The sequence below is a fragment of the Aulostomus chinensis genome, chromosome 23 (genome assembly GCF_037954235.1).
Source record: "Aulostomus chinensis isolate RoL2024-O1b breed Wild chromosome 23, RoL_Achi_v1.0, whole genome shotgun sequence".
NCBI classification, from domain to species: domain Eukaryota; kingdom Metazoa; phylum Chordata; class Actinopteri; order Syngnathiformes; family Aulostomidae; genus Aulostomus; species Aulostomus chinensis.
Genome location: NC_141342.1, coordinates 22,826,106 through 22,850,850, shown reverse-complemented (window position 1 = coordinate 22,850,850; position 24,745 = coordinate 22,826,106). Strand labels below are relative to the sequence as shown.

The 24,745-nt window shown below is 48.6% G+C and overlaps 2 protein-coding genes across 4 annotated transcripts; one reads left to right on the top strand and one right to left on the bottom strand.

Annotated features, from left to right (window-relative positions):
* Positions 1-6,863: 6,863 nt before the first annotated feature.
* Positions 6,864-10,194, top strand: slc16a12b (solute carrier family 16 member 12b). The gene is made up of 6 exons (XM_086196382.1): positions 6,864-6,948; positions 7,781-7,924; positions 8,005-8,293; positions 8,417-8,704; positions 8,833-9,092; positions 9,965-10,194. The coding sequence occupies exons 1-6, from the start codon at positions 6,864-6,866 to the stop codon at positions 10,192-10,194; spliced, it is 1,296 nt and encodes a 431-aa protein (XP_086052508.1).
* Positions 10,195-11,387: 1,193 nt separating this feature from the next.
* On the bottom strand, positions 11,388-24,724 carry LOC147240139 (kinesin-like protein KIF20B). Of its 3 annotated transcripts, none has more exons than XM_086194557.1 (32): positions 24,602-24,724; positions 24,199-24,308; positions 24,027-24,116; positions 23,793-23,912; positions 23,568-23,706; positions 23,292-23,476; positions 22,323-22,359; positions 21,961-22,100; positions 21,802-21,874; positions 20,583-20,694; positions 20,432-20,503; positions 20,049-20,195; positions 19,710-19,872; positions 19,300-19,572; positions 18,624-18,727; positions 18,285-18,405; positions 18,090-18,207; positions 17,949-18,010; positions 17,739-17,858; positions 17,517-17,661; positions 17,263-17,448; positions 17,045-17,172; positions 16,707-16,880; positions 16,204-16,361; positions 15,926-16,104; positions 15,659-15,733; positions 15,404-15,573; positions 13,194-13,313; positions 13,018-13,077; positions 12,809-12,884; positions 12,518-12,639; positions 11,388-11,743 (listed from the first exon to the last, which is right to left on the bottom strand). In XM_086194557.1, the coding sequence occupies exons 2-32, from the start codon at positions 24,301-24,303 to the stop codon at positions 11,660-11,662; spliced, it is 3,858 nt and encodes a 1,285-aa protein (XP_086050683.1). In that variant the 5' UTR covers positions 24,304-24,308; positions 24,602-24,724; the 3' UTR covers positions 11,388-11,659. The 3 variants fall into 3 exon arrangements, with proteins under 3 accessions (XP_086050683.1, XP_086050684.1, XP_086050685.1); XM_086194558.1 differs by having other exon boundaries at positions 18,090-18,198; XM_086194559.1 differs by lacking the exon at positions 13,194-13,313.
* Between the last annotated feature and the right edge of the window lie 21 nt (positions 24,725-24,745).

The window sequence follows — 24,745 nt, the reverse complement described above, 5'->3', positions numbered from 1 at the left end:
TCCTGAAACATTCCCCAGCACTGCAGTGGCATCCTGACAGAGAACCTCTATGAGGCTAGCGTTAGCTACACAATCCATTTGCTAATCAGACCTTGAAAATTGAAGCTACTGCTAGCAGCTACACTCCCTGCATTATTGTTGGCCTGTGTAACTTCTGTACATTAGCATGTTCATGGTATCACCAACATTAAGTTGCTAAGATGCTATCACACGTTAGCAGCCAGCTAACCATCTGCTTACGATGACCTGGAGGTTTGAGATCACTTGTAAAATAAATTCCACTGGTCCAAGAGTTTATTTAAATGGGAATCAACTGTCTTCTTGATTTTTTGATGCAGCTAATTCTGATTTTGTGAACAAAAGTTCTTCATTTGTTTGTACTACTGGTGTCGTTTCAACTTTGACACGTGACTTTCTCAGCTTGGTCTCTTGTCATTATGAAAATGACATTTGTCGTACAGCCACATGGATATTTTCTGAGATGGTGAGACTCACTCGTCACATGCTGCTAAGCTACGCCACTAACCTGCCTACAGTGAATGCCCACTGAGGATGTGGACAGTAAACAAGTGGGCCAGATATAAACGTGAGGGCATCAGGGTGAACATCTCTTTGACCCCTGAAACCTGACAGGGGGAGGTGTCACACACACCCCCGTCACCTCCAGAGTTCAACTCAGTTAATGATTACAGGTCAGCTGGTGACTTATTGACGCAAGAAGCTTTTAAGCTGAAGGTTCAGACGAGCTGACGGACGGCGACAGTGGTCTTCATTTGACTCTTATCCCTCCTCCTCCTCCTCTCGGCTCCTCCCAGCCAGGCTCAGGTGGTGACACCTGACTCTACCTGGATCTCCTGCGGGAGGAGCTTTCCACGGATCCTCTGGTGCAGCTTGGGGGGTCGCCTCAGTCTGCCCCTGCAGCAATGGGTGCTGGGACACATCTGAACGGCGAGGCGTTGCCTCCAGATGGTGGCTGGGGCTGGGTGGTCGTGGGCTGCTGCTTCATGGTGACAGTCTGCACACGAGCAGTGACCAGGTAACTCACACACACACACACACACACACACACACACACACACACACACACACACACACACACACACACACACACACACACACACAGAGTCATTCATTGAGATGCATCCCACAGACCCAGCACATTCCAGCTGTCAACACTTCAAACTTCACGCTGGTTGGACATCATTGATTGTCGATTGAGTAGAGTCTCATTCATAACTTAATTTAATGCGACAAAGTTGTCACATGACCTTAAGAAGCTGCAGGAAGACATTGTTCCACACGGACATCAACAACAGCAGCATCAGCAGGCCGACAGCTCGCCAGGTCAGTCGCTCTATGAATAGTTGAACTTGCCGTGTTTTGCTAACGTGACGATGAGGACATGTCAACACCTCGCTGACGCTCACCTGTCTGCCAGAATCACAGAGTTAGCAGGATGATGGTGCCCCCATGGTGAGATGCATCCCACAGACCCAGCACATTCCAGCTGCCCCCCCCCCCCCCAGACCCCCCTCCAGAAGTATCAGGGTCAGACTGAGATGAGTTCAGGACTGGCAGGTTCTGCTGTGTTTCTCCTGTCTGGGATCACGTATGAGGGTTCTATTCCAGACCTTCTCCCTCGAGTCCCGAGATTCGTCGCGAACACGAAGGTCTCGTCTTCGTACAGATGGAGGCGTTGACCCTGACATCAGTCGACTGTTGGTCTGTGTGACTGCAGCTGTGTGGTTGTGTTTGCTGGGTTGGTTGATGTACGAACTGATGAACGCTGGAGAACATCGTCCTCATCTTCCTCGTCTCTGTGGAGCTTCAGGCTTTGGTTGACTCATTGGGGTTCTCATCGTGTGAGTTCAGACCAGCTTGTCGTCTGTTGCGTAGCGGAACCAGATACCGAAGATCCCAGAGATGTGATGAACACATGAATGATGATGATGATGATCGTTAACCAACAAGTGAAAAGTTGAAGTAAAACACTAGCGTTGTGTTCAAGTTCCAAATGAAAACTTGGTGGTTTCAGCTTCGAATCACCTTCAACCAAATTAACTCATCAGCAACAGAAAAATGAAAAACACGGGAAGAGTCACTGTGTCGTTGCCATGGCGATGCAGGATTTATATTGACACAACCAATGTTTCTTGGTTTGGGACAAGAGAGCAGATGAGCGTAAGAGTGTTTGTCCAGCAGGGGGAGCCAGTTAATCCTGGAGGGGGGGGGAGGAGACACCCGCAGACACAATCACACACAAACGCGTCTGTGTACCTCCTCAGCGCCAGCATGACTCCTCCCACCAGGTGAATCTCGTCTCACTGGAACATTTGATATGTTATACAACGTCTTAATGTTGTGTTTTTTATGTTTTCTCAATTAATTGATATAAATGTGTTGAAAGTGGCCATCATGAATAATTAATTCATCATAACAATTCCATTTTAAATGATGTCGTTTTTGGCATCAAAGAATCAATTATTCAGTGAGGAGCGGCGGCGGCGTGGCTCCAGCTGATGCTCGTTGTCACTGTGTTCTTATTCTTGGTGATTTTTTTGCCCCTCCCAGTTTTCAATGGACAAACTACCTTCAAAAACCGAATGCTCAACTTCCTCTGTAATGTTTCTGAAATATTTAACATTTCCTTTAAATCTTGAAGATGCAAGATTTTCATGTTAAAATGGAACTTTAATAATTTAGAAATGACACAAATGTCATTTTCAGTGCGCATGTGTGTGTGATGGTGTGTTTAGCGGTGTGGAGGACACCACCTCCCAGCTATCCATTGTCCCCAGAACCGGGCAGCTCTACGGAGCTGAGACCCAGGCTAGTTAGCTTAGCACAGTGACTGGTAGTGGGTGGGAAGTGTTAGCGTAGCTCCGTCTCTGCCTGCATTAATATCAGGAGGGTTGTGGTAACCTTGGTGATGAATACCAGTTTAACATGAGGAGACGTTGTAGTGGTAGAATCAGACACGTAGCCGGAACTACTTTCCTGACTGGGTGCAGTGATTTGACGCAGCACCTCCAAAGCTCCACTGGAACTTGGGTCAACAGAACCAAAGGTTTGTTGAGGACTAGAAGAGCGACTGCTGCTACTGATCATGATGAGGAGGAGGAGGGTTCCTGCTGGACACTCCAGCATCCTGGACCTGAGCTAGCTGATGCTAACACTTCCACCCACTACCAGCCATTGGGCTAAGCTAACTAGCCTGGACCTGAGCTAGCTGATGCTAACACTTCCCACCCACTACCAGCCATTGGGCTAAGCTAACTAGCCTGGACCTGAGCTAGCTGATGCTAACACTTCCACCCACTACCAGCCATTGGGCTAAGCTAACTAGCCTGGACCTGAGCTAGCTGATGCTAACACTTCCACCCACTACCAGCCATTGGGCTAAGCTAACTAGCCTGGACCTGAGCTAGCTGATGCTAACACTTCCCACCCACTACCAGCCATTGGGCTAAGCTAACTAGCCTGGACCTGAGCTAGCTGATGCTAACACTTCCCACCCACTACCAGCCATTGGGCTAAGCTAACTAGCCTGGGTTTCAGCTCTGGGAATGATGGACAGAGATGATGGAGAGACTGAAGCTTTAGCAAAAATTCCATTCCATCTTTATTCAGATTCATATCTGTTCAACCTTCAGCCTCACTTTGGTAACTAGACTTTACAATGTGGAAAACAATCAGATTCTTTTTCAACTCAGACAAAAGTCCATTCAAATGTATAAATTTGTTTGTTTTCCAGTTTTCAAACTGCAACAATAAATCCGACATGTTCATGAGGTTTTCAGCAGGAAAGATGCGAACTATATGACCTCAGTGTGTGTGTGTGTGTGTGTGTGTGTGTGTGTGTGTGTGTGTGTGTGTGTGTGTGTGTCTGTGTGTCTGTGTGTGAGTTAGTGAGAGATGTGACACCTGAACAAACAGCAGCTCTTACATCACCCTCCAGCCTCCTGGGACTCACTGGCTGGAGATGTTTGGATCTCTGGTGCTATGGTGCGTTCAGGAGCTCTGCCTCCAGTCAGACACCCAGACGCATCAGGGTTGCAGGAGTAGTCTCATCCTCCTGGAGGTCAGAACTTCTCCATTAGCAAAACAATAGCCGCTGGAGACCCCACAATGAGTGCTGATATGTGTTTAGACTGGTGAACAGTGTTGAGCGCGTTACTTTGAAGTAGTAACTAGGAATAGTTACTCATGACTTCTCCCAAACAAAGGGTTGACTGAGTTAGTAACTGAGTTACTCCACTATGAAAGTAACTAGTTGCCAGGGAAAGTAATCATTGTGTTTCTCTTTTTTTTCTTTTTGAATTCAAAAATGTCAAAGAATTTTGATTTTTTTTTTCCAGAAAAATCCAGCGTGGCTGCTTGGAGGCGTGGCTCCTGTCCTTCTTTGTTAGCGGAGCTCCCGTTAGCAGCACCTGTTGCTGTCACCATTAGCGGTGTCAGCGGTGTTTCTGGCCTGTAGTTTAGTAGAAGCCTGGGCCGTCCAGAGGCGCCTCACTAAACTGGAGCTGCTGACACTGGACGTTGACGGCCTCTTTGCTCTGGGACGACGTCACCTACACTCAACATGGACGTTTGACCTTTAACCTCCATGAAGTTAAAGTCCCTGTGACTCCGGACTCACCATCTCTGATGTGTGTGTGTGTGTGTGTGTGTGTGTGTGTGTGTGTGTGTGTGTGTGTGTGTGTGTGTGTGTGCTGCTACGTGCTGGTTTGTGTGTCAACACCTGCCCACCTGATGCCTCTGGTTGGCTCAAAATGAAATCGTACTCTCTCTTAGCCAATCATCATTACTGAGGTGCTTATCTCGCCCTTCCTCCCCTTCCCCCTCGCCAAAGGAGAGAATAACACACGCATTGGTCTCTCCTGTGTCTGTGAGCCGAGTCGGATGACAGCTTCAATGAGTCGCTTCAGTAACACGTAGTAACGGCGTGTTGGTAACGGTAACGGCGTTGTAACGATCGAGAAAGTGATTAGTTAGATGACCGTCTATTTTAACGGCGTCATTCCCATCACTGCTGGTGAGTGTGCGATCCAGCTGAGATGCAGGATCAGGTTTGTTGTGGACCTCAACATCTCCAGACAGAGGACGTCTCTGACAAGGTCCAGAAAAGGAAAAAGGGGGCGGAGCTCTGAGTGATTGAGCAAGTGATGGATTATATGATACATGAAATGAGTTCCTGGTGGAGATGAGACTCCTCCCTTCACAGCACCTGGACTTCTCGCTCCACCCATCATCACCAGTCTGCTAGTGCTAAAAACACTAGCCCCATTGTGGGCGGGGCTAAATAACATTGACGGGGCACCATGTTCTTTTCAGGAAACGTGATGACATATATTCATATATTCTGTACAACCACACCGCATCTGACCATCTACTGCATGTAGGATGCTACTAGCTCGCTAGCTAGCGCTGAGATTTCATGCAGTGAAGGCCACTGTGCATCAGCCTGCCGAAAGAGGAGGAGGCGGAGCTTCTCACTGATTAACCCTTCAATGGTGAGCTGCTACCTGACACATCATTCCTGACTAAGGCAGGTCGATGATGTCACATTAAATACGAAAATCTCCTCAGAACAGAGTCGTGTGATGAGGCCACAGCGAGTCGTTCTCTCCATGAACATGTTTCAGGACTCGTGATTCCACTTGGTCCCTTGACAGGCTTCAGACAGCGGCTGAGTCACGTGACCCTCTGACCTTTGACATCAGCCACCTCCTAGGTGACCTCTGACACACACTGAATGTCTGTTCAGTCAAAGCTGCAACTGGACGAGTTTCCTTGAAGTTCATCACAGAATCAGATGAAACTGGTTTGTGCTGGGTTACGTATCCTGCCTGTGTAACCACGAGCTAACGATGGACTCAACTGATCAATAGTCAATCAAAGGGAACAGTAGTTACCTGTAGTCTTTCTCCATCTTGTTGAAGAGCTCCATGAACTCAGCACTGACTTCTTCTCTGATTTGAGCCTCCAGAACCAGACGCAGCGCCGCTTCCCTGTCAGCCTGACACACACACACACACACACACACACACACACACACACACACACACACACACGTTGCTGAGCAAAGAATATTTGAACAAAATATTGGATAAAATATTTGCATTCTCAAAAAGCAGAATAGTTTTCTATTTCTATCATTTTTCTTGTAATCGTGAGTTTACAGAAAAAAAGTTATCAGTTTCTACTTAAGAAAGTGAACATTTGGCAGTAACAACCCCAGACCCTGAATAACAAATATTAAAAAAGGCATCAATGTAATGTTCACCATAATGTTCATTCAATTTAAAAATGACCAATGTTCATTTTTGGCCTTTCCAATGTTTTGAATGTAATTTATGACGAGTCCAGTTCCTCCAGAAGCTTCCACTCAGCGCAGCTAAACCTTGGCAACAGAAACAACCTCATGGACGATACAGACGGCAATCAGACAATCAGATGATGACATCTACACGCCGCCTGACAGCGCGGACACCACACTGAAACAGAATCTGTTCCTGACTGATGGGTTTCAAAGATGAACAATAATCAGTTTGCCAGGTCAGCTGCAGAGGCGACTTCATCAAACAACCATTACCTTGTTCTCTTCCTCCATGGTCTCGTCTAGCTCGCCCCCAGCCTCGAGGACAGTGCCCTCCATTACACTCTCCTCCTCGTCTTCCCCCTCCTCACCATCCTCATCCTCTAGCACGTCCTCCAGACTCGTCTCCCAGGCCACCAGCGAGCTCTTGCGGCCCCGCCCCGACATGTTCCATGTAATTTCCGTGTAATGTGTCTGTTGCCTGAAGTAAAGATGGCTGCTTTTATTTCCTGTGTGTGTCTGCAGGTGTGTGTCCATCTTTTTCATGGATTTTCAAGTTCATTTCTCTGCCGACTACTCAGCGACGGCGTGGATCCACAGCCTGGTGGACTGCAGCACCATGCTCTGTGGTCAGTACCAGCCCGCCCTGGAGGGGGCGCCCAGCGCTCCTGCTGCAGCTAAACCGGCATTCATTCAAACATGCTAACTGCTTTAGCTGCAGGTGCTGGAGAAGCGCCTGCTGGTTCCAGTGCATCTAACCAGACGTGAGCATGTAAAGGTGCTTTAATAAGAACCAGTGACTGACTCGTGTCCCGCCTCCTGCAGGTGCTGCACCTGGTTATGATGTTGTCACCTTCTTAAAATAATCGCCGAGGTCATTTTACAAGTTTTCAAGTCAGAAAACACAAAAAACTTGTGACAAAACATCATGAAGAGTTATTTTTAAGCAAAAAAAAAATAAAACTGTGAAAAAAATGACTCAGGCGATTATTTTAAGGAGATGAAGCTGTCGGACCTTTGGGTTTGTGCTCATTGGTGAGTTTTCAAAACCGGGTGGTCATTGGCCTTCATGGCAGCTAGTTAGCATGCATTGTTAGCTTCACTGAGCCATTAGGAATGCAGGTGTAGGTGTCGTCCTGGTTTATTAGCATGACGTTGGCAGGTGACAGGTGGGGGCAACATGTCTGTGGGCATTAAACCACAAGAGGTTAGTGCAATTAGTCATGTGACCCTTACGTGAAAGCAGAATAATGACACTGAAGACAGATGCTAGCGAGGCATCAGGATCCTGCTCTCTGTCTCGCTCTCTCACACACACATATATACATACATACACACACACACACACACACACACACAGTTTTATTAACGCATAATATTCCTGGTCATTTGACCCATGCGTTCATAGAATGTGTGTGTGTGTGTGTGTGCGTGTGCGTTTGTGTGTGTGTGTGTGTGTAGCTCCGGTCGGCAGTCTAGTGGGGAAGCGCTGGTCATGTCGGGTGGCGGTGATGATCGGTGGCCTTCTGTCGTCCTGTGGTCTCCTGCTCAGCTCCTTCGCCTCCAGTCTGGAGCAGCTGTACCTGAGCATGGGTGTGCTGACAGGTATACACACCCACACACACACACACAACCTACAGAATTTCCCAAAGAAACACACATGGCTGAAAGTCTTGTCTGTGCAGGTCTTGGTTTCGCCCTCTGTTACACACCTGCCATCGCCATGGTCGGTTGTTATTTCCAGCAGAGAAAGGCGTTGGCATACGGCATCGCCATGTCTGGTAGTGGAATTGGTACCTTTGTGCTGGCGCCAGCTGTCCAGCTGCTCATTGAGCTGTACTCGTGGAGGGGGGCGCTGCTCGTCCTCAGTGCCTTTGTGGCCAACCTTTGCGTGTGCGGGGCGCTGCTTCGACCAATTACAGGGCAGGAGGACGAGGAGGAAACAGCAACGGAGGAGGAACGGCGATGTGAGGAGCAGAAGCCAGAACAGGCTGTGACATCATCACAATCATCATCCTTCTAAATTGAGCCCTTTATGACCCCCAACACAGGCCGTATCTCATCGCAGGACGCCAAGCTCACCTCATCACTTTCCAGAGAATCTGAGGACAACCTTTTGTCAGGACACCCTGCCCCCCAGGAGAGGGGACACCACTCCTGCTTCCTGCCTAGCAAGGAGTACCGTTTCCTGCTGCAGCCAGACTTCCTGGGTCTCGCTGTGTCCTTCCTTTTCCTGGCCAGTGGCTGCAGCCTCCCCTTTGTGTACCTGGTTCCGTACGCGCTGAGCGGCGGCATCAGCCACCAGCACGCTGCCTTCCTCATGTCTATCCTGGGCATCATCGACATCGTGGGCAACATCACCTTCGGCTGGCTCACTGACAGGAAGTACGAACATTAAAGTGTGTTTACTTTAACTTGCTTTTAACCTTTGACCCACTGGCTTTCCTGATGGAGGCAAGGAAATGGCGTGCTTCCTTCCCTCCTTCCTTGTCTCACCTGTCTCTAACCTACAGGTGTCTCAAGCCGTACCGTCTGGTGTGCTACATCTTCTCTGTGGCAATGGAGGGTCTCTGCTGCCTCTTTGCCCCGCTGCTCCATTCCTTCCCTTTCCTCGTGCCCTTTGCGGTGCTCTACGGGTACTTTGACGGTGCCTACGTGGCACTGATCCCTGTGGTGACGTCGGATGTAGTGGGAGCGCCGTACCTGTCCTTAGCTCTGGGTGTGGTCTACTTCTTGCATGCCATTCCTTACCTCATCAGCCCGCCCATCGGAGGTAAGTGAGGAAAAGTGAAACATTCAACTGCCGTTCTTGCTAATGCCCAGCGCGGGACGACACATCCGCCTGATTGTTTTTCCCGTGAACGTTGGCGGTCTCACTCCTCAGCAGGACGCTCTCATTTAAATCAGTCAAGATGGCTGCAGCGGCGTCTCTGGGAGCACCTGCTGTTTATGTAATATTCCCTTTGCTCTGATTGGACAACCTGCAATCAGGAGAAGATAATGGCTTTGCTTGTATAAAGGCTGCCACATCATCCCCGATGACATCACAACAGCCAGATGATTGGTCAACCAGGAGCGCCGGGCAGGCAGCACACACATGTGGCAAGACAGCTTTGTGAGGACCCACAGGTTCTCAACTTAGAACCCGTCCTGCCTGTAGAGCCAGTTGTAACGTCTGGATAAAACCAACTTTTTATACATAACGGGATGATTAGAAGTTCTGTGTAGAAAATAGGAGACGATGTTCTTCATTCGTCCCAAGACGGGGACATTCGTCCTTGATATTCATATTGATGACATCAGCAAACACTGGCACTGCACCAGCCGATGAAACCGACTGAGTGGTGTTTCAGCTCCAGGGTTACTGGCCTCTGAAGACAGAACCTCAGTTCCTCTGACACGTATGTTTAGCTTGAAGCGAATGAGACTGACGGCTAACAGCAGCTAAGCTGTCCAGAGACGGCAGTTCACCAACTCTCCAGGTCGTCTGGTAGAATCCAGGTCTCCTTGACCCACTTCTCAGTGAGGCGAGGACTCCTGTTAGTGAGTCCTTCTTGTTTTTGCCAAAGCCACCACATGAATGTCACCTAAACTGGATCATTGTGTCTGAATCACACAAACAATTGAATTCTTCTTCTCCTGCAGGTTGGCTTGTTGACATCACAGGAAGTTACACGGGTACATTCCTTCTCAGCGGTGCCGCCCTGCTGGCCAGTGCACTTATTCTCTCCACAGTCACCTGGATCCGCTGCTGCCAACGCCTGAGGAGTCACCTGACTACTAACAAGGACTCCATGCACGAGCCCCTCCCCCTCAGCCTTTCCAGCCAATCAGACTGCATCATCTCCTTCAGGAGGGAGGCGGTGGAGCTGTAGCCTCCCAGGAAACAACACGCTGCATTTTATTGTCAGCAGATTCATTGGCGAGGTCTGATTGACTGAGTTGTCACATGACAGGAAATGGATTTATTTGAAGGTCAGATGACAGAACCAACTACAACTTTTTTCTCTTGAAAATTCTTGCCAGCTCACCTGGTCACTTAACGCAGCCTGGACGTGTGGTCGCATCAGAGCGTTCCTAACAGCAACAAACAAGCAAGCAGGAAGCTCGTTGTCATACAGGAAATAGAGACATCAAACACTGACTGGAGGTGGACGACTGGTTTCAGACACGAGCAGGATGAAGTCGCGCTGACGCCACCAGGTCTGTTAACACGATGGCTGAATTGACTGTGTCATCAATGTCCTCCTTCCTGCTCCAGCGCTGAACTTCCTGTCCTTCGCCTCCTGCTCGTCTTGTTTGTGTGTCGAGTGTCCAAACTAGAACTTTGTCATCCTGGGATTTATTCTGTGTACAACTGACATAAAAGAACAGCTGATGTTCATTGATCTCTTGTGAGCTGATTGTGTCAGGTGACTCACAACGCCACGAATATGTTTGGAGGCCATTTGTCTTCACGGAAGGTCAGACGAGCACAGACCACGTTGACCAACACGTCAAAGGTCAGTTGGTAACGGAGGTGTTGATTAACACAGAAACCGTGAATTCTTCTCTGGCTGTTCATGTTGCGACAGTCAAAGGTTGCTACTGTTGTTGAAGGTGGTGCTCGTAGCCGCCTCCCCCTGTCAATCATCACACCAGACATGAGGTGCCCGTCCTGCACATGACATCAGTGACCAGCTGATGACAAAACGGCCAGGATTTGTGTCTTGTGTCTGATTTAATATTTGTGAGTTTTGGGGAAAGGCAGACTTTTTGCTTTTGTTTTTTATAGATTTCTTGAAGTTTTTATGTCAAATTTGCTCCTAATTTTCTGTTTTTTATTTTTTGCTAAATGACTGCCCTTTTCCAGGGTTTTGAGGGAAATCCAGGGATTTCTACCAGATGGGAAAATGAGCGACAGGTATTTGAATTTAAAGCCTTAACAAGATCCATCCAACAGCTGCCATCAGGCAAAGACTCATGAACACATGCGTGAGGCAGACAGGCCGTCTTCCATGTTGGCGCATCAACGCGCTTCACCACAGGAAGTGACGTCTAGAAACAGACAAACTGACTTCAGCTCCTTGATTCTTTTGTTTTATTTCAAATGTCCATACAAACAAAGGTTCTCATATCTGGTTGGTCAGATGCTGGTAATCACAGCCTGGTGAAAATGTGTCAGCAATGCGCCACCTGCTGGTGCAGACAGGAACTACAGCACCTGGTCATACGTTTGAATGACTCTTACTTCCTGTCGTATTCCCGCGAAAGTCGTTGCTCCTCCACGACCACAGAAGAAGAGATGAAATCGCATCAAGATAAAATCATCTCCAAAGATTCCTCCAGCGGGTGATGATGTCACTTCCTGCAAGTCTTTGAACGCAACTGACGTCTGATGATCAGGTGATCACTTTCCTTGTCTTCCTTGGCTCCTCCTGACATCTGGACACACACACAACCTTGTACTTATGTCTCTGTGAGGACTGTCATTTTTTTTTTTTCTTCACAGTTCAAAATCTTTATTTGTTCCCAAGGGGCGAATTAGGTTTCACCCCCTATTTCCTCATACAGACATCAAAAACCAAAACCGACATGCTGTAAATGAAACCTGAAAACAATTTCACTCTTTCTACTAAATAGCTTCTGTGCAAAATTCAGAAAAAAAAAATCCATACATAGAAGCCAATACGGGTGGCCCGGTGGAGCAGTGGTCCTCACTGTGGCCCCCAGCAAGAAGGCTGTGGGTGGAGCCCCGGCTGCAGCACGGGGTCTTTCTGGGTGAGTCTCCATGTTCTCCCTGTTCCTGCTGGGTTCTCTCTGGTACTCCAGCTTCCTCCACAGTCCAAAGACATCAAGAGGGACCAGGTTAATCCAGACTCTAAATTGACCGTAGGCGTGGCTGGGAGAGCCAATGGTTGTCTGTCTCTATGTGTTGGCCCTGCCATGGACTGGTGACCTGTCCAGGGGGAAGGCTGCTGGGATAGGCTCCACCCCCTGCGACCCTGTTGCAGTGTGTTGTTGTGAGGACTGTCATTTAAATAACATCCCCTGACCCACTTCTGACCTCGACCTTCAAACAGCTCTCTGAAGATGTGAGGACGGCTAAAATAAACTCACTCTGTTGGTCAACACACATTCTGGTCCTCAATGTGTAGCAGCTACAAGAACACACACACACACACACACACACACACACACACACACCATCAAACTCACCGTCAGCGGAGAGACGAGCAGTGGAGATGAGATGTCCTTCTTAAAAAGCTTCCTGCGTCCTCGTCTGGGTTTGGTTGTTGTGGTAACCGAGTGTCCACTGACCAGACCCATGATGGTTTTGGCTGCAGAGACGAGGCAGAAGAGATGACAAACATGATTGTGTCACTTCCTGTTTGTCAACTTGAAGCGCTCTAATTCAACGTTTGTGGTCAGACATGTTTAGAACTAGGCTGAAGCAGCAGACTGCTGATCAATACTCATGATTACTGATCAACGGTGGGGGGGTCTCACCAGTGCTTCCCAGGATGGCAGGTGAGTTGTGAATCAACTCTCCAAACTTCCTCTGGAGGCTCTCGTCCGTCCTCTCCTGCAACACACGTGATTAACAAGAGACTCGTCAATTTCTGTGGAATCGATCATGAATCCATGAAGGGTCTGACTTCCTGCACCGCTCTGATCAGACCGGACGCTTCTGGGTCCAATCAAGTCCAACAGCTCACCTGTTTGTGTCTGGGCTTTCCTCTCAGTCGGTTTCTCTTGTTCTCACTACACACCATCCCCTGAAACACACACACACTTCTTGTAAATTCCCTCTGTGGGTTGCCACAGGACCACAAGTTATTACTACATACCTGACCCCCCCCCCCCCCCCAAACACACACACACACACACACACCTCCACCTCACAGCTTTTCCTCTTCATGGCTGAAGTTTTTGGGGTTTTCCTCCTGCCGGACCTCAGAGGGGAGGCTTCCTGCTCTGGATGAGGACCACGCCCACCACACCTGAGCACACTCTACACACACACACACTTCCTTGTTTAAGTAATTTCATTTGAGGGTGGACTAGGTTATGAAGGCTTGTGTGTGTGGTTGCCAGCGGTGGTTAGGGTTATGGTTAGGGTTGGTCGACCTGCTGACCTTCCAAAGTGTGTTTGTTTTAATCAAAAGCAAAGGTCCACCAGTGTTCTTGGGAAGTAGGCGTGGAATAGTACTGCTACTACTACTACTACTACTACTACTACTACTAGAGCTACCACTACCACTACAAGAGCTACCACCACTACTACTACTACTACTAGAGTTACCACTACTACTACTATTAGAGCTACCACTACTACTTCTACTACTACTACTAGAGTTACCACTACTACTACTAGAGCTACTGTGTAGGTTCTCATTCATCCAGGTCATCGTAGATCGAAGCGAAGTAAAATCTGGTCAACTGGACGTAAGTTTATCTTGAAGACGTTTCACCTCTCATCCGAGAGGCTTCTTCAGTTCTAGTGAAGAGTGTGGAAACTCCAGCTTAAAAACCTGTGTGGGAGTGGTCAGTGCTATTGTGGTGGAAACGACCCTCCCCAGACTCACCTGGCCTCCCCAAACGACAGTCGTTGTGCGGTGTCAGGGAGTTTCAGGGGTGGTCGTTAGGGAGTTTCACCGACCACTCAGATGCTAATGGGCTGTGCTGGCATCAGCCGTTCCACATGGGTCTTTCAGCTGAGCTCTTTGGGGAAGCTTTGAAAGGACTTGGTTGTAAATAGGAGAAAGGAAATGTCGCAGTCCACCTCCTCTGTTCAAAGATGGTTTCTCTATCCTGACGTGGATGGCTTCTTTAACTCCTCTTTCAAACCATCTGTCCTCTCTGTCCAGGATTTGGACATGGTCGTCCTGGAAGGAGTGGCTTTCCTCCTTGAGGTGGAGGAAAACCGCTGAGTCCTGTCCTCCAGAGTTGGCTCTTCTATGTTGGGCCATGCGCTTGTTGAGGGGCTGTTTGGTTTCCCCTATGTAGAGATCCGTGCAGGCCTCACTGCATCTGACAGCGTATACCAGATTGCTTTTCTGGCTGTGAGGGGTGGGATCTTTGGGGTGAACCAGTCTTTGTCTCAGAGTGTTGTCTGGTTTCAAAGACACAGGGATGCGGTGCTTATTATAGATTCTCCTTAATTTCTCAGAAACCCCTGTCACATAGGAGATCACTATGTTTTTTCTCCTGCCTTCTTCATCTTCCCTCCTCCTGGAGCTCTCCTCCTTTCTGGACCTGGAAGAGGATTTTACAAATTTGTCGTTTGGGGAGGCCAGGTGAGTCTGGGGAGGGTCGTTTCCACCACAATAGCACTGACCACTCCCACACAGGTTTATAAGCTGGAGTTTCCACACTCTTCACTAGAACTGAAGAAGCCTCTCGGATGAGAGGTGAAACGTCTTCAAGATAAACTTACGTCCAGTTGACCAGATTTTACTTCGCTTCGATCTACTAGAGCTACTACTACTACGAGTTACCACTACTACGGCTACTACTAGAGCTACTACTACTACTACGAGTTACCACTACTACGGCTACTACTAGAGCTACCACTACTACTACTACAAGTTACCACTACTACGACTACTACTACTACAAGTTACCACTACTACGACTACAAGTTACCACTACTACGACTACTACTACCACTACTACAAGAGCTACCACTACTACTCCGACTACTACTACCACTACTACTAGAGTTACCACTACTACTACTACTACTACTACTACTAGAGCTACCACTACCCCTCATGTACATTTCATTCATCTATAAAGGTGAGAATGTCGCTGTTGAGTGCCAAGGCTCGCTAGTAAGCTTAGCTTTCCCCGCTAGCAGGAGCTCACATCTCCGACTTCGTCTCATGTTTAACCACCACAGAGACTTTGGGGCCAGCGGGAAACCTCAAGCTAGCTGCTTGTCCTCCATTGTCTTCGTGACATCATACTGTCAACACTGTTTGCTTTGGAAATGAACTCTGGGAGATGAGGTCCAAAACTCCCCTGTAATTACAGTTCATCACCAAAGGTGTCACCCATGGTACCTCTGGAAAAAACTTCAGTGTGGAAGAGTGAACTGACCTCCATCTCTCTCCTCAACACATCCTCCTCTTCCTCCCGCTGCCTCGCCTTCCTCTCCTGGAGTCTCTGCATCTCTTGCTTCAGCTCTTCCACTACCGTCACCTTCCTCTCCTCCGCCACTTCCTCTGTCTCCTCCTTCCTCTGCCAGTCATCCTCCAGACGCTCCAGCTCTGGTTGTCAGGAAACATCATCATCATCATCCTCCTCCTCCTCATCAAACCATCACGTATGAAGGCTCTGCTTCAGGTTCATCACCTCGACTCATGGACTCCAGCTGACGACCACGTTCTTCCAAAAGGTTCTCCTTCTCCTGCAGGACACACTCCAGCTCTGACACACACACACACACACACACACACTAATCGTTGTCATATTGTGCTCTCGTGTCATTTGTTGCCGTACAGGTGCCACCTAATGACGCATTTCTGGTGTTTCAAATCACCACAGATTTGATAGATGACTCATCAATATTTGAGCCTCGCTGGTCTCTGTTGTTTCTGACCATCAGGAAATGAGTCTCACCTTCTCTCTGCCTCCTGTCTTCCTTCCTCCTCAGCTCCTCGGCTCGCTCCAACTCCTCTACCATCCTCTGCACAGCTCCACCCTCACTCTCAAGCTCCGCCCTCAGGCTCTGGAGCTGGTGGCAGTAATCTGCTTTCTGATTGGCTAAATCCCTCTGAAGACAATCACATTTCCTCTCACTGTAGGAGGAAAGGAGAGGAAACAAGGAGAAACAATCCTGAATGAGCTGCTGGTTTGGTTCGATATTCATCAATAATATTATGGATCAGTGATCAGACCTATGCTTTAGTTGATCCTCCAGTTGGATCTTTTCTTGCTCCAGTTCTTGGATTCGTTGTGTTTTCTGGGCTGACCTCTCCAGCGCTGCCTGGCTCTCCTTCTTCAGCTCCTCCATGGTGACCTGGAAAACCCTCCCACTCCTGTTTGGCTCCTCCCCCTGAAACAATCCTCCAGTCATTGCGTGACCAGCTCAAACTGCTGCAGGATGATGGAACATCATCTCTCGCCATATCAGAAATGGCTCTGGACCTCAGCAGGTTCACTGAGGCCACCAGCAGCGCTGTGATTGGCTGCATTATGAGACTGGTTGCTGATGTTTATCAGCTGATGTCTGATATCTGAGGAGTCATTAGCTGATGCCAACCTGCTGCTCAGGTGTCAGTGTGATCACAGCAAATGACACAATCAGACTAAACAAGGATTCAAAAGCAGAAACAAAACCACCTGATTGGTCCACACGCCACAAACATCAAAGCTGATCAATCAAAGAAACCAAACCAACCTTGACTTCCTGCCTCAGATGCTCTACTTCTTCTGTCAGACTCTTGATTGCGTTGACTTTGTCCTCTGATAGACTGCTCAGATCCTGGAGGCGGGTCTCAGTGGTCCTGAGCTGCTCTGATAGGCTGTTGGACTCTTCCGTCTGCTCTCGGAGCCGTTTCTGGAGGCTCGTTACCTGGAAGACACAAAAGAATCAAGCAGAGAATCAAATTTGACAACAAACTAGTCAATTTTAGAATAAAGATTTTTGTTAATACAGCGTCTGGCGCCCTCTGATGGACAGGAGGTTGATTTAATCAGTGCTCTGATCTTTGTATTTGGAGGGAGAGGAGGCTGTACCTCTGTCTGCAGCTGAAAAATGCCGTTGACCAGAGCTTTGTTCTCCTTCATCAGTCTGGAAGTTTCACGCTGCTCCGCCTCCAGAGACGAGAGGACGGAGTCACAGTTTGAACACTCGTCCGCATCAGCTGGGGAGTGAAGAGGGAGGGATGGAAGAAGAGGAGGAGTTAGTCCACATAGCAGTCAGACCTCCTCAGCAACATCAGAACTAGCAGTACCTGTCAGCTTCTGGACCTGCTGCTCTAGCAGAAGCTGCTCCCTCTTCAGCTGCTGCACCTTCTCCTGGTATCTCTGAAGTTCTTCCTCTAGCCCCGCCCTCCTCATCTCACTGTCTCTCAGCTGAATGATGGTCTCTTCCATCTGGTTATTCTCTTCCTGCAGCCTCCAAATCTCCTCCAGAACCACTGAGGAGCAGATGCAGGTCAAACACGGGCTCTGCCTTCCCATCCACCTCCACCTGACATGCTCTCACCTCTCTTCTTGGCTGGTGCTCCTTCCTCTTCCTCAGCATCACGCTGGCGTTTCTTCTCCTCCTCTTCCTCTTGTGTTTTCTCCAAACAGCAGCAGCTGTGCTGGAGGTGCAGAAGCTCCGCCCTGGTCGACTTCACCAGCTCCCTCTGAGACCCACAACATACTGGTGAACATACGCCAATCAGTAGGACGATGACCAGGTGTACTGCAAGTGTGTGTTTACTTCTCTGGTGGCGGTCTTCACACTGCCATCCAAGGCCACTTGCAGTCTGTTGATGACATCATCCTTCTGCTGGCAGATTTCCAACAGCTCTGACAACTTCTCTCTCTGCTGCTTCAAGTTCTAAAGACAAACATGGCGCCTGGTTATAGGACCATCATTTGTGTTCACACGCTCCGAACAAGCACACCATGAGAGAAGACTCCACTCGACCTCGTTAGCGTCCTGCAGTTGCTCATATGACTGCTGCTTCTCCATCCGCAGCGTCTCCAGCTCTGCAGGCAGCAGACAGGGTCAAAGGTCACATAATGGGCATGTACCTGCAGTGTGTGCGTAGCTGCAGCGTGTGCGTACCTGCTGCGTGCGTGTGCTCTGTCAGGCAGTGGTGGACGCTCTGAGCATCCTCTCTGATCTTCTCCAGGTCTTGGCTCATGGAGCTGATGAGACCCTCCAGCAGTGCTGCCTGCTCCCCCTCAAACAGCCCATCAAAGACAATGTCAGTAACCCTTACTTAGGGGCGGAGCATGGCGTGACCAGAGGTTTAGTCACCTTGGCTTTGTGCGTGTCGGTGGCAGACAGGTTGACTGTCTTGCTGACCAGGTTCTTGAGGATCTCAACTCTCTTTTCTGCTCTCTCCTCCAGTATCTCCCTCTCCTTGTCAAGACGATCACTGACACACACACACGCGCGTGAACACACACAGAGCTGGGCAGTCTGCGTCACAACAAACTTCTCAACAGGTGAAATCAGCAATGTTTTGATCTGATCAGCTCAGAACATCTAGTAACCAGTAAAAATCTCTCATCTTCACAGATTGACCTGAATATCAGAGTTTGTGTTCTGATGGACTCAACTGATCAATAGTCAATCAAAGGGAACAGTAGTTACCTGTAGTCTTTCTCCATCTTGTTGAAGAGCTCCATGAACTCAGCACTGACTTCTTCTCTGATTTGAGCCTCCAGAACCAGACGCAGCGCCGCTTCCCTGTCAGCCTGACACACACACACACACACACACACACACACACACACACACACACACACGTTGCTGAGCAAAGAATATTTGAACAAAATATTGGATAAAATATTTGCATTCTCAAAAAGCAGAATAGTTTTCTATTTCTATCATTTTTCTTGTAATCGTGAGTTTACAGAAAAAAAGTTATCAGTTTCTACTTAAGAAAGTGAACATTTGGCAGTAACAACCCCAGACCCTGAATAACAAATATTAAAAAAGGCATCAATGTAATGTTCACCATAATGTTCATTCAATTTAAAAATGACCAATGTTCATTTTTGGCCTTTCCAATGTTTTGAATGTAATTTATGACGAGTCCAGTTCCTCCAGAAGCTTCCACTCAGCGCAGCTAAACCTTGGCAACAGAAACAACCTCATGGACGATACAGACGGCAATCAGACAATCAGATGATGACATCTACACGCCGCCTGACAGCGCGGACACCACACTGAAACAGAATCTGTTCCTGACTGATGGGTTTCAAAGATGAACAATAATCAGTTTGCCAGGTCAGCTGCAGAGGCGACTTCATCAAACAACCATTACCTTGTTCTCTTCCTCCATGGTCTCGTCTAGCTCGCCCCCAGCCTCGAGGACAGTGCCCTCCATTACACTCTCCTCCTCGTCTTCCCCCTCCTCACCATCCTCATCCTCTAGCACGTCCTCCAGACTCGTCTCCCAGGCCACCAGCGAGCTCTTGCGGCCCCGCCCCGACATGTTCCTTCGTTGGTCAGCCTCATCAATGATCATCGACAGCTCCAGCGCCGAACTTTGTGGGGCGTCGTCCAGGACAACTGGCCTGGTGTTCAACACCACCACCTGGAGGACAGTAGATGTATCTGACCAGAATGATGCTGAAATGACGCTAACACTTTCTCATCTTGTTACGTCAGACACACCCACCCAGGCAGATAAATATTATTTGTCAGGACATAAAAGTTGTGAGCTGTCCTGACCTTCTGGGCAAGCGCAGAGAACTTGAGAACATTGAGCGTCTCATCGATGCAGGTCAAGCTCTGGTTGATGTTGACCACCATGGAAACCCTGCCAGAGCCACAGAAGAAGAACTGCAGGAAGTGGGTCAGCTTGGACTCCCTGAAGGGAACATGGTGCTGCAACCTGCAGAAAGATTGGGATCCATTTCTGACAGGATAATAAGCCCATGACTCATGGAGGCATGTCACAGACTCCAACTTGTAATTCATTAGTATGACAAGGAGATTAATGGCAGGTGTTGAGGAGCCATGCGTGTCAGCGAGCAATTCACAAGGAAAACAGTGTGAGCGTGATCGTACTTGGCATGCTGGTTGAGTCTCATGGCGTTGATACACTTCCCAAGCGTCAGCAGTGAGCTGTTGATGTTTCCCGCCTCCTTCAGACGCTCGCCTGTGTTGTGAGTGCGAGAGCAACGTTCTGAGCCAGCCAGGTCACACAACGCCAGCCTGAACACACAAACACATTCAATCGGTTCTGCTGGGGTTTGTCGGGACAGCACAAACCCTTCAGAGGTGGCAGGTTAAAGTCAACCATCAGACCAACACATCGAGACGTCCACCACACAGACGAGAGTTGGAGAACTAGACGTTTCATTTCCAGTCTGATGATCAGCAGCGAGAAGCACTACTGAGTGTTTCAGCAACCGCAAGTCTGTGTGATGACGCTGGAAAACTCATCTTACTCGCTTATGTTGATGACTCTGGGAACACCCACATCCTCCACCTGCAGGATCCTGATGGAGAAGATGCTGTGGCTGCACAGACAAACAAATTCAGCTGATAGTTGTGGTCAGAAGCTAAACAATAACAGGAAGAAGGTCAGCGGCGCCTGACCTCCTGCTGGACAACTGGTTCAGTCTGGTGGATGAGAAACTCTGGTATTTCTTGCCAATCTTCATCACTCTGTAGGCCTCATCTGAGCTGTTCACCTGGACCCAGCGCAGGTCTGACACACACACACACACACACACACACACACACACACACTCTAAGTGTTGCTAGCTGACGTCACTTCTGTTGACGTTCGTTGTAAATACAAAAAAACAAAAAACAAAAACTGAGCAAGCTCGCCCCTCCCCCCATGTTTCTGTAAATGGCATGAACGCACATAGACAAAATGAGACAAAAATGAAATCATACTGAAACCATGGAACAAGGCTTCATACACCTTTACACTGAAAGTGAATTACATTTCAACTTTTGACGACTTATGCTAAAACTTCCCAAAAACTATTATTCATTGTGCTAAGCTAACTAGCCTGGGTCTCAGCTCCCCACAGAAGGGTCTCCACCCACTAAGTAAGGGCATGTTTCCACTCGCTCCTTTTGGTTCGGCACGTCTCGGTATGGGTGTGTTTCCACTAGAACTGGTACCACGTCAGCGTGGGTGTGCTCACCGGCTGAGAGTTCCCCGGCGTAATTTGTGTGACACAACAACAACAATGGAGGCAGCGTGACGCCTGCTGCTCGTCAAGGGTTTTTGCATCAACTTAAAGTGAGGGAGGACAGACAGGCGAGGCTTCAAGTGGTGAAGCAGAACCCCCAAGAAAAGAAGAAGAGACTTCACCGAGCCATGACCAGGATTCCACCGAGGCCAGGATGATAGGAAGTAGACCACGTGACGGGTGAGTTACCCAATCACAGCGCGCTGTGTGTTTATATCACATTCTAGGCCCCGCTCGGCTCACTTGGAACCCCAGCGGAGCAGGGACCTAAATGGTAACGGTTAGTACCGTGTTGGGGCCGGTGAGAATGGGGCCAAACCGACCCGAGCTGAAGTGAGCAGTGGAAACGCGCCCTAAGGGGGACTGGGTCTGCACTGTCTCAGTGTGAGTGATTGACTCCCCAGGTGTTCACCTTCATGAGGAAACTCAAACTTATATAATTTTAGATAGGACTTCGAAAAAAGGTTTTGAGAGCTGGAATACTGTTCCGTCTTTGGTCTGTGGTCATTTTCCTGACAAGAATAAAACACTGTACGTCTTCCAGAGGTCACTGCAGATCTGCTGAAACAACTGATCAGAGAGAGAGGTGACAGTTTAACAACACACACCTTTAATGAAGGAGTTTCCTTTGACATCCTGGGACAGACGCAGCACAGTCCTCTTGTGGTGTCCAGCAGGAACCTGAGGACAAAACAATCACATCTCCAGTGGTCAACATCTAAATGTTCCTGTCACTTAAGTCATGATGGGAGGTGATGAACTCTGACCTGCTCCAGCAGGTCGTGGATGTTGTCATTATAAATCTCACAGAACGAAACCCAAACAGAAAAACGGACGTTTGAGTCGATGTCCAGACAGAAGCTGTCAGTCTCCGAGACGCTGCTGCTGTCACTGCTGAGAGATGAGCCTGAACACACAAACACACCTCTATCAAAAATGTAGAGGAGTGGTGGTACTAATGTGCCTCCTAGTAATAGTGCTAACTAGTGCTAACATGGAGGATATCAAAAAAACAAGTGTGTCCAGGCACCATGACAGATAGGAAGTGTTTCTGCTGAAGAACACAGACACTCGACCATCACACAGAACATGAAGGTTCATGATGAAGGAAAAAAATCAGGTCACTGACCGTCCAAGAATGCTGATCTGCCTGAAGATTTGTCACTCTGCAGAAAGAAGACACATGCCCGTGGTTAGACGTAGGGCTGGGCGGTACGACCTAAAATTCAGATCAAAGTATTAATCGAATCCCTTCATGGTGACGATGTATATCACGGTATGAATTACAGTGTAAAATGGTCATAAAAATCAAAGATATGATGTAATTTTTAGAGCATTTATTGTGCAGAAAACAGAACTCAAAACTAAATAGTACAAAAGAATCTTTTTATATTGCAAAACAGTTTCAACAAAGAAACACAATGGTAAAATTATTTGCTCGTTTCATCTCTGTTTGCTTTCAACATCCGAACTTTTAAATCCAAACCAAGTCCCGGGCACGGTGGTACAGTGGTCAGCACTGTGGCCTCACAGCAAGAAGGTTCCGGGTTCGAGTCCCGGCTCGGGCGCGGGGTCTTTCTGGGTGAGTCTCCATGTTCTCCTGTTCCTGCTGGGTTCTCTCTGGTACTCCAGCTTCCTCCACAGTCCAAAGACATCAATTTGGGGACGAGGCTGATTGATTCTCTAAATTGACCGTAGGTGTGAATGTGAGTGTGAATGGTTGTTCGTCTCTGTGTGTTGGCCCTGTGATGGACTGGCGACCTGTCCAGGGTGAACCCCGCCTCTCGCCCGTTGATGCTGGGATAGGCTCGACCCCCCCGTGACCCTTACTAGTAAGGAATAAGCGGAAGACGACAATGGATGGAAGTCCAAATCACAGATGTAGCACTGCTGTTTTTTGACCAGCTCCTCCTGCTCCATTGTCTCTGTGCTTGCAGCCATTTTGAGGCAGGTGCGATGACATCATCGATGACAGGACGGTAGAGCGCAAATCTCTACCGAAGGCCAAATTTATGTCATTTCTACCGTCTACTGCATAAACTGTGTAGCCCGAGTGAGTTGCTCATTTCGATAGCATGTGTGTGTGCACGTGTGTCACCTCCTTCATCAGCCTCAGTAGGGTCTTCTTGTTGCTGTTCTCAGCAGCCTGCTGGTCTGGAGTCAGTCTGCTGAAGTCTCGGCAACGTTGAGGTTTCAGGTCACATCGGCCATACAGTCGACCTTCAATGGTGCTGAAGATGATGGACAGAGACCTGGGCAACAGGCCACTGTCGTGGTCAGGACCTGGACAACACAGACACACAAACACACACAATTATGGTGCCTCAAGTGTGACATCATAAATGCTAGAGCAGCAGGAGACTGAGGTTCTCACCGAGGAACGTGAAGGTTTTTCCAGCATTGGTAACGCCGTAGGTGAACACCAGACAGTTTCGCCCCTCCAGAACATCTTGGACCAGACCACGAACTGAACCCTCGAACACCTTCCTCTGACTGGCCTCAGGTCCGAATACCTGTCAGGATCACATATCATGTATCCACACCCCGACAGCGACTGAACAAATCCTGGTGTGTGTGCATAAGACCATGTCCCAGGTACCCGAGTGAAGGTGAACCTCTGTGCTGTTTGAGCGGGCAGCTTCTCAGCCTGGCGGTTTGACTGGCTGGTCCTTGGAGCCTTCAGAACCACCGTGTCCGGACCCTCAATGGTTACACAGTCCTGACAATACATAAGCAGGAAAATATGACCGTGGACAAGAATTCATAGCAAAATTTTCAACACATGAACAACTGAGGTGAATGTTAGCAGTATTTGTGTGTCTAAGTGTGTTACCTGTGACTCTCTGCTGTCACTCTCAGCTGCAGTGAGGGGTCGAACCCTCAGGTAGACCTGCAGGTTCTCTGACTGTGACCGAATGCTTTCCTGTTCACAGAAAACAACAATCTCTTGATCAATAACCTGCTGATCAGGTGATAAATCCCCCAACACACACACACACACACACCTTCACAGGGAGAACTGAGAAGTCTCCCAGCAGGTCTCTCCGGATGTCGTCCACCAGCACTGGCCCAACTCTCTCAGGCTTCCCGGCCAAACATGACTCCATCATCGCCGCTATGAAACACAAGCACACGTCACGCTCTGAATGCCTCATCGTTACACACGATAATTTGGTAGCCTACTAACAAAAAATAAGGAAACTTCACATCAACAAACATCTGATAGAACACCTGTATTCAACAACCCCAACCCGCCCCTCCACTACAGTTAGCTTTGTTGTTAGCATTAGCCACCGGCTAATCCACTATCCACACAATGCCTTGCTCTTTGACGTTGTTAAAGAAACCCGTTACATTAACCAACGTCTGTTCCTGTTGAGCTGACACGTCACCGAGTCTTTAACCTACTCTTCTGTAGCCAGATGGCGTTTGTAAAGTCACTGCAACATCGACAAATCCTTGCTGGCGTTAGCCTCTGCTGCCGAGTCTCCGCGGTCGAGTTTTAAACTGGAATGCCAGAGCCAATCACACTGCGCCCCTTAGATGACGTCA